This window comes from Electrophorus electricus, chromosome 14 (assembly GCF_013358815.1).
Source record: "Electrophorus electricus isolate fEleEle1 chromosome 14, fEleEle1.pri, whole genome shotgun sequence".
Classification (NCBI taxonomy): domain Eukaryota; kingdom Metazoa; phylum Chordata; class Actinopteri; order Gymnotiformes; family Gymnotidae; genus Electrophorus; species Electrophorus electricus.
In genome coordinates this window covers 14,872,266-14,882,293 of record NC_049548.1, presented here as the reverse complement: position 1 = coordinate 14,882,293, position 10,028 = coordinate 14,872,266, and the positions used below count along the sequence as shown (strand labels likewise).

Below are 10,028 nucleotides of genomic sequence, written 5' to 3'. Positions count from 1 at the left end.
AGAATGCATGTGTGACAGAATAAATGCATAGAATACTAATAGTAGTTGAATGAGCATCTTGGCAACAAGTTCTATATTCAATAAGTATATAAACAGACCAGCCCAGTCTCTATAAACCTTTTAAATTAGGTGTGTCTCTTGATTCTTGCTCATATGCACATTGCTGTATGCCTATAATCCATGCAAATGTAGATTGGGTACAACGAGGATACATTTGTTAGATCTAAGTGGATGTTGAGGCCAGAAGAGTGATCCAAGAATACATCACTCTTTTGAACACTGGATAATTATGCTCGTTAAGGGAGTCATTTTTTCTCACTTACAACTATAGTAAGATGCTAGCAACACAAAGGTCATGGGTTTGAATACCAGAGCGGGGACATACTGCCATAGTGATAAATATGTAAGTGATTCTGGAAAAGGCCATCTGACAAATGCTGTAAATGCAGAACAAAAGAAGAACATTTGGGTACCTCAAGTTCTATTTCTATGTGATGTGCAGAATGGTCCTTTACTTGTGCCCAAATTCTGTGTATATTTGTATTGGGTGAATTTTTAGAGATGTATCCTGATAATGCAGAGATAATCCCCACCATTTTCATTTATGGTTTTCATCGATTTGTGATCCAGGATGCTTGGAAAAAAAAAAAGTAATACACTAACACTAATAATGAAAATGTCAACATATATCCTGTTGAAAGGACCACACATTGAGGAATATATTTAGATTTATTAAAGTATGGAATGTAACAGGCATGTGTTTGAATGACGCATTATGCGGCTGCATAACTGTGACATTCCATGCCTGAATAGGAACACCACTCTCACTGCTGCTCAGACTGCAGCCTGAAAGATCTCTGCAGCTAAGTGGGCTTTAAATTCATTCACCTTACACTAGAACTTATTATATGTCTGCCTCGCTAAGCTACACATTTTGCCCTTAGTCTATGTCTATCATTACATCTTAAAGTGAAGTCCAGAACTGCACACCTAAACTGGGTTGCAGATTTTCCATAGCAAGCTCTGATTTTTGCTTTGGGTCTGTGTGTCTTCCAAAGCAGGGGGTGACAGTCTGCCCTTCCGATTTTACAGTTCAGTTACTCTTCTGGTCAAGTGCGTTGACAGCCTTTACCAGGAACAAATGAACATAGAAACATAAAATATTAATGAATACAATACAGATTCCATTACAGATAGCCAGTATTGGTCGGTGGGCCAGGCATCCAGGACTCCATTCTCTACTCTAACAACAACAACAACAACAACAACAACAACAACAACAATAATAATAATAATAATTGTGCTATGTTTCCTTGAGTAAAATGGATTTTATTACTTGTTAAAATTGACTTTGTTACCTAAACATAAATTGTTAATATGGCTAGAATAAAATTTCATAAAGAGATATCATTAATTTATTGATTTACAATCTGCGAGCTGGTTGTTGAGAGCTGGATGCTGTGTCCTTCATGTCTATTAGGAGGGCGTTAGAAAGGTAAACACAAGACCCTTCCTGACTCTCCCCAGATCCCCCAATCATTTTTTCCTGAGCTGAAATGTACTGTCTTTGGACAGTAAATATGCATCTTCCTCTCTCTCGCAGTACCAATTAGTTTAAGTATCTCTCTCTTACCCTCTTTTGTGCCCTCTCAAACTTTCTCTCTCTCTCTCTCTCTCTGTAAAGATGTAACAGACCCAGCCAAGCACACAAATGCCTTTAGCTTCAGACTGCATCAATTTGCTCACACTCAGATATGCCAGTCCATGGTGCATTCAGTACCCACATTCAAGGACCCAAGGCAACAAGCCTAAAAAAACGGTGTGCTATTCTATTCTAAGGCTAAGTCTTCTGTCCTGTCCTGGATGATTCCCAACATGCCATGATCCAACATCTCGAAGATGTTTTGGGATTTCAAATGGCTTTTCGTTTCCCTAAGCGGCTAAATAGATTCCGTTCTGCGAGCTGAGTGCTATGGATATTGCATTACTGGGGTCAGACCCCTCACAAACGTGTGGTATGTAGCAAAACACCTCATCCATCTTAGGGGCGTGAGGCTGCAACATATATAGACAGTGCTAAGGTTTCACTCATGGTCTAGGCTAAAGTCTTTGGGGATGGCAGAGGTCACTCTGTTTCCAGAACACTAGGTAGTAGATGGATAGTCATGACTTCATAGGGCAAACAGCAGACAGAGTCAAACAAAGCATGTGCGTAAGTGTGTGTGTGTGTGTGTGTGTGTGTGTGTGTGTTGTTATTATTGCTATCATTGGCCAGTTTAGCAAGACCATTGCACTGATACAACCTTGCCCTGAAGAACGGCTCTCTCAGCAGTGAATTTTACATGAGGGCCATCCAGTATTCTAAGATGGCAGGAAATTAAACTGCAGATGCACCACGCATCCGCACCTCCCGTCAAAAATGCTGTCTGTCCCGATATGCAGCCTCTGGGGTTATGGAAAGAACTGAATTGGCACGAGAGCTGATCTGTCTCATTTTACCTAATTGAAGCCACCATAGAGAGCCTTTTAAAAAGGAAGATCATACAGAAACTAGAAAACCTAACCAGCTTGAAGAAAACATAGCCAACATTTAAAATGGGGAATCCAGGCAAACAATGATACAATGTATGGTCCAACTACTTTAATAGCAGCATCTCCTTTGGTGTTTATTTTGCAAACTGATTCCAGCAGTATAGCAGAAAGTCTGCATGAGTGAAAGACTCCTCAGTCTCCTCAGGCCTGAGTTGCACACACCCAAATATCTGGCCTTGCTCTGGGTTCCTGATCAGCGTGAAGGATACCAGTTTGTAGCAGTGGTAAGCGGACCTGTGGTTGACTGTGATGTGTTATAGTTGCCGTGGAAGCTCGCTTCCTGTGGGATAAATGATTGATAAGGCCTTAGTTACCCAGCTGTAGCCCTATCCTGCTGGGGGGAAAGATCACCTACCTGACTTACTGATTCACAGCTCAGATTTCTCTCCACCAAGCACATGATTATCTAACACCAGTAACAGTCACCACAGCAACTAATATTCCGTCGTGGCATGCTGCCTGAATGCTATTTTAATGGGGTGGAGATTAACTGATTTGTCCATGTATGGTTCATTAAATCATCAGGGCTTGCCGGCATGATCTCACAATTATATATTTGCATAGCCCCATTTATATATAAATAAAAGTCCTGAACAGGTAAGGCTAGTGCTAATATCAGGTATCTTACTCATAACATTCATTATGACTTTATTATGACCAGCAATAGCTCGTTCACCTGTGCTATCTGTCAGGGTTATGTCACGGTTAATCTCTGTTAATGAAAAGCACAAACTGTGAAACAAAGACCATTGTTTTAGCGGGGACTTTACCAAATGGACATGTTGGACTTATTCAAACTAGCAGCTCAAAAACAAGTGCAAAACAGTAACATGACTGTCTGTGTTTATACATTAATTTAAATGACTGATATATGTGACGAAAAAGTGCCAGGTTATACTTTTGTGAAACATCTGAATATGAAAACTTCACTCAGCCATATGCAGCCCAGACTGGGACGCTAGTCAGGATATGTAGAAAACAGGATATTCACTGATATATGACCACTTCCTTGGCACATTCTTGAATGGTGGGTGTCTTACTTTCACAATATACTGAAAAGCCTGCTATCAGATAAAACTGTTTGAGAGAAATGAATATATACAGATGTGAGACTCTCAGTTGCACACTACAAACACGCACACACACATACCCACACACACACACTCACACACACACACACACACACACACACACACACACACACACACACACACACACACACACACACACACACACACACACACACACATGCACATTCTTCAAGATTAAAGTCCTTATGTCCAGCTGGGCTTCCTGTTCAGATGTGACACACCCCTATACCACACATCTGAAATATGTGTTATCAATCTGCCCCATGAGCACAAAAATCCTTACACTTCCTCAGAATCTGGACTTCCTCGGAATCTGGATTTCCTCGGAGTCTGGACTGAGGTAACACCTTTCTGCATGACACATCTTTAAAACTGCGGCATTAAAACCTTATCCCTAAAATGTATTGTAAACATTTAACCTCATCAGAAATGTCCAGTTATTATAGCAAAAAACCATGGTGGCTGTCCACTGCTGTATGAAAGTCGTTCAGTGTGATAACAGTAGGTACCAGTCCAGTGCACTTGCGTGCCTACAGTTGAGAGTAGCCTCAGCACCCTTTTGTTGTCATGGGCGATTAATTTGGCATGGCTGGATTGTGTGACAGCTAACTGAATGGTTCTAGATGGGTGCAAGCCAAAGGAGATTCATATAGTCACACACCAGGGGGTCCAAGGGCCCACACATGACGTTCTCCTGTGTCAGGACTCCAAATACCTTGGAAACTGACCCTGCAAACTAGTTAGCAGTAATATCACTTGTTGGGAAGAAAAGGGAAAGAGTAACAAACCAACAGACAAACCCTTCCTGTAGTTTTAAGATGTACTCTCTCCAAATGTTGAACTAAAATGAACTTCTTTGTGTTTAGAGAGATCTCATGCACCCCCCCCCCCCCATCTCCCCATGGAGAGTCCCATGGCAACTGCTGTGGGTAATTTGGGTTAACTCTTTCTTCAGCTTTTGACTGACAACACAAAGTGTCTCAGACTAGCTCGCCTGGTTGAGGCAAGCCTATTAATAATGCACAATGGTACGTACTTCAGGCTGACATAGATGTCCCAATACACAATGACTTCAGGTGCTCGTGAAAGCAAGATTCGGACTGGTAAGGCTCTAACATTTGTCCAAATGTTTACTATGCTAATTAAGCCTATTGGTTTCTATGATGATTTTCAGGGGTTTGCTATTCAGATTTTTGCTGTTTTATGTATTTGTTGTATGGGAATACAACAAATTTTTAGTTTTGTTAGTTTCACAAGTTTTTAAAGGATAACGTCCTTTTAAAGTGAGGGTTTCTTTGGGTTTAGATTTATCTAAAACAATACATTTAAACAGACACAACATTTAGGCAATAGATCAATCTAAATTACCTTACATTTTCTGGAATATTTAGTATCTTGAATATTACAAATTTTAATTCAGAACCATGGTGAAAGAGAACATGATATGCATCTTGGTGACTTTGGTGAAATCAATTTTCTACTTTGGTATCAATTTTTTCTAGAATGTTTTGATTTCTTACCATTATGACAATTATGGCAGACATTCCATTCTGGCGTGTTTTGCAGGAATGTGATTTTTGATTGACACATGGAGCTGATTGGATCCACACAGACGGCCACATACATACGGCCCAAGACCAGTAACTTCCTGCCAGCCATCTCCACAATGGCATCCAGCTACAGAAACTTCCAGCCTGCCCTGACCACCAGTCAGAATGCCAACCTGCCCTGGAGGACAAATACCTATTACAGGAGTGGAAGTGTTATACCCTCAATAATGTCCACTGCACAAAGGGACAACTTAGAACTGAGTCGAGCCAAGACTATGTTCTACCCATCTAACAGAACAGCACTGAGCACCCGCTACATGCCAGATGACTGGCACAAGTCCAATCAGAGCAACTTCCGTGAGTCCGAGTCATCCAGGAACAGTGCAGAGAGGTTGCGTAGAGACACAATCCGATTGATCCAGGACCGGGAGCAGTTGACGCGCAGAACACAGGAGAACACCAGCAGGAACCTGGGAGAGAGGCTCAATGACATCAGTTTTTGGAGGGCTGAGCTGCACCACGAGATTGATAACATGGTCACGGAGATTGCAACACTAACTGAGGTGAAGAGGAGACTGGAGAGAGCCCTCGCTGAGACCGAGGGACCACTACAGGTGAGGAGGGTGTGCGTGAGGTTTGTGGATGTGACCGAGAGACTGAGAGACTCACATGTCAATGTATGTATCATCCTACAGGTGATCATTATTTTCCACTGTGTCTTTTGTGTTCAATATTAAGGGCTGTGTCCAGTTCCACACAACTGAAAGAAACCTTTGGCAGATACTAAACAGGCACAATTGTGTCTGTTAGGTCTTTTTTGTTTTAAAATTTTCAGGAGACTGTCATTAGGTAACCATAAAACTAGCTGGGACAGAACAGGCAGAGGTGGTCATTCTTCAATGTCACCATGTCACAGTGATCTGCCTAAAGCTTCAGTAACCAAACTGGGTTGGTGGGGAGGCATCAGATGGCACTTTGTCTTCTTAGGGACCTCCACGTAATAGACACCTGAGAGAAAGATGTACAAAGATCCTTAATGTAAATAAGGGTAGCAAGCCGGTCTCTCAAGTCTCTGAGAAAAAATGTACCTGCACAGCTGAACATTTCCCCTGCCTGAACAAACCTACCTCAGGCAATGCTAACAGCTTGACATTATCCTCAGCTAGCAGCTTAATGGTTTGGATAGCTGGTGAGTTGAATGAACTCAAAATAAGACCACCACTGAATTTCTCTGGCCCTTCACCTTGGTGTTGTGTTTATACTGATGTTGTGCAGGCTGGTGTTGTGTTCACACTGCGATTGTGTGAGGCTGGTGTTGTGTTTATACTGATGTTGTGCAGGCTGGTGTTGTGTTCACACTGCGATTGTGTGAGGCTGGTGTTGTGTTCACATTAGGACTTAAGTTGTCTGCTGTCATGTTCCAGTCAGGGGTGCTTCATTTGCAGGTGTCTCAAGAATGTTTGTTTCATCGAGAGAAAAGGATGGCCATTGATCTGGTGCATGATGATGTAGAAAAAGACCTGATTAAGGTAAGGTTTTCTCTGGATGAAGTCAAGTTAATACTCATTTCGTAATTTCATAATGATGAAGCATATCAGACTTATTGCACCACTTGCAGAAGTGAAATTAAACCACTGCTTTATCTCAGCAATGATTATGAGTATGATATTCACCCCCCTCCTTAGGAGGTGGAGGTGATAAAGTCATGTCAGGAGAGAATGCGGAGAAACCTGGACAAAGCCGTCGCACAACTGGCGTGAGTCTCAAATAAACCTAACCCCAGTCGACTGCAATCTTTGCCTTAAATCATAGAAACAAATGAGGAAAGAGCAATGTGTGTGTGTGTGTGTGTGTGTGTGTGTGTGTGTGTGTGTGTGTGTGTGTGTGTGTGTGTGTGTGTGCATTTTCTTAGGTCAAATCGAGCAGCACAGCATGAGCTGGAAAGAGATTTGAGTGATAAAGTGACAGCACAGCGCATAGATGACAGGTGTCATCAAATGCGAAACACAACAGACGGTATCAGCTACTACAGAGGCATAGAGCGAATGGAGCCCTCGTGAGTTTCATGCCACACCAATTCCAGGCGCAGCATCCACTGAGCAAACTTGAGGAGAGACATGGGACAAGCAACGTGGAAAAGATCACAGAAGACAAACGTCCACTTAAATATTGATTACTGAGCTCCTCTGACTGCATAATTATTGCAATTTATTGTTATTTTCCAATTTTACTGTTTATTACTGTAACGGGGGCTATAAGCAGCCAACCTACCCAGGACTGACAGGAGATAAACGAGAGCTCAGACCACTGAACTAAAGAGCCAGCTCCCTGGTATAGCAGCCAGAGCATACATTTAACCTTCCTAACTCTCTGTCACACCATTCTCGCCTTCAGAGAGTGACGGTCTCTGTCACAATTATGTTCTGTGTACTGTGTGCAATGCACCAGGTAATGTTTACCATGTACTATGTACAATGTACTGGATACTATGCAGTGTGTACTGTGTACTATCTACTCTGTACTGTGTGCAATACCCAATACAGTGACAGATACTCACGTCTCACTTTAATTCATTTTTTATGAGAACAGCCTGAGTCTGCCTGATTCCTGGTCAAAGTTCACCGACGACAACGTCCTGCACTCTCAGAGCGAGCGTTTGGTGTCGCACAAGCTCCGTGATGAGATTGAGGTGCTGCTCAACACCACCTCCAATGAGATGTGGAACCAGTTCAACACCGTCAACGTTGCCTTTACCAACCGCATTTCTGAGACTGCCGAAGCCAAAAACAGTCTGCAGACCCACTTGGCCAAGGTGAAGAGCACAGCAGCTAGTGCTTACATTTCTGTTTGGCCTTATGTAAATGTGGAAACCATGATAAAAGCCCCTGAAAGCTACCATGCGGTTGCCAGCATGCAACCATAGCTTTCGCTGGGAAATGTGGCCTATTTGAGAAATAGTCATGTTGCCATCTGTTAGTGCTGGGTCTCTCTTGTAAGGGGTTTTCAGAATGCTTTGTGGTTTCATCTAGCATATTTTGTGAAATGCCACTGCCATTATCGTTTGCTCTCATAAGCAGAACTTTAATCAAAGCAGATCACTTTCAATTCTGTAATGCAAGTCAGCTGCTGCAAATGGCTGGCAGAAAGACAGGCCAAGCACATTCAATGCATTCATTCATACATATTTCCCAATTCTACAAATTCTCCAACCTGAAAATCGCTCACCTCCATTCGTACCTGAATATATGTGCTAAATTCAGATATCAGGCATTCATAAAGGATGGAATTTCTGCAAACTGCATGTGTTGAAAGACCCTCAAGTAGATGGACTGATTGCACTAGGCTTCTGCGATAAGCACATTGAATGGAGGGCAGTACACATTAGCTACTATTGAACAGATGGCTAACTGAAGGCTGTACAGAGGCTCTCTGTCAGGAACTCCACATTAAATGCCATAAAATCACTAATAGAATTTAGTGCAGAACTATTCAAATCACAGTCCACGAGGTCAGATTGCAGATACTGCAGATTGTTCTCCCTTCCTTTACCCAGATTCCTGGTGGTCAATTTAACTACCAGTGTTTACAAGATCTAGACTCAGACTTGGATTTGATGTCCAAATTGAAATACCTCTGGTTTTACATATTTAGAATTGTGATTTTGTAATTTTACCTCAAAATCAAAAACAAAAATCTCTAAAGTGTTTCCTCTGTCTCTTCCAGACCCTTCAGGAGATCTTCCAGACTGAGATGCTCATTGAAGCCCTGAAAAAGGCACTTCGAGATAAGGAGAACCCTCTTAAAGTAGCCCAGACACGCCTGGAAGAGAGAACCCGCCGACCCAACATCGAACTCTGCAGAGACAATCCATATCATAGGTGAAATCATGGAGGCCCTGATAGAATAGACGATTTTGAAAGAATATCACTTGTCTCTGCACACTGACATGTAAAATCTTTTTCATGGAAATCAAAATTCATTACTGAACAATGAATATGTGTCCTTGTGATTGTGAGCTCTTTAGCATTTACACTGTTGTCATCAGTATTTTTTCTACTGATCTTACCCCACCCTCCTTCTCATTCTCTACATATCTCTCTCTCTCTCTCTCTCTCTCTCTCTCTCTTTCACTCTCAGGTTGGTTAGTGAGGTGAGAGAGATCGAAGACACGATTCACAAGCTGAGAGAGAGACTGATGGAGGCAGAAAACACCCTGCAAAACCTGGTGAAGACTAAAGTAACTTTGGAGCATGACATCTCTGTCAAGGCTAACTCCCTGTTCCTGGATCAGGAGCGGTGCATGAGCATGAGAAAGACCTTCCCCAGTACCCCACGTCTGGTGGGCTATACTTAGAGCCAGGTTCTCCTCACAAGCTAATTGCCACTACGATCTTAACCTTAAATATTATTGTAGGAACTCTTCACTAATAGTTGCTAATGTTGCTATTGAAGTTTGAAAACAAGTGGTGATTGTTAGAATTATTAGAATTTGGTTAAAGTACTCCTTCAGGGGAAGTTAAATCAGCTCTCATATTTTGCTCTAGCTTTAACTAGTATTTAAGACATGCACTTGACAGTCTGACTTGCCCCCTAACAGATGGGTATTAGCTTTGTTGATTTTCTACAAAACCCATGACTGGTGCTAATCCTGAGCTGGACATATGCTGGCCTGGTGTGACATCAGGAGTCATGTGTGTGTTATAAAAGCTGTTTTACTTGAATTAAAATAGACAGGTTAATGCTGTGCAGTTGGAAAATCACAGAATTATAGTGAACCAGTGTGTCACTGAGAGAT

At 42.1% G+C, this 10,028-nt stretch overlaps 1 protein-coding gene across 1 annotated transcript; it reads left to right on the top strand.

Moving 5' to 3' along the window:
• Positions 1-5,271: 5,271 nt before the first annotated feature.
• tekt3 (tektin 3) lies at positions 5,272-9,587 on the top strand. Its single transcript, XM_027026211.2, has 7 exons — positions 5,272-5,847; positions 6,679-6,762; positions 6,919-6,989; positions 7,146-7,289; positions 7,823-8,045; positions 8,957-9,111; positions 9,371-9,587. Exons 1-7 carry the CDS (start codon positions 5,272-5,274, stop codon positions 9,585-9,587), a joined length of 1,470 nt encoding a protein of 489 aa, XP_026882012.2.
• The last annotated feature ends 441 nt before the right edge of the window (positions 9,588-10,028 follow it).

Coding starts and splice junctions, on each gene's coding strand:
- tekt3 (XM_027026211.2), top strand. CDS start 5,272: ATGGAGCTGATTGGATCCACACAGACGGCCACATACATACGGCCCAAG. Junction 5,848..6,678: donor AGACCGAGGGACCACTACAG/GTGAGGAGGGTG, acceptor CTTCATTTGCAG/GTGTCTCAAGAATGTTTGTT. Junction 6,990..7,145: donor AAAGCCGTCGCACAACTGGC/GTGAGTCTCAAA, acceptor GCATTTTCTTAG/GTCAAATCGAGCAGCACAGC.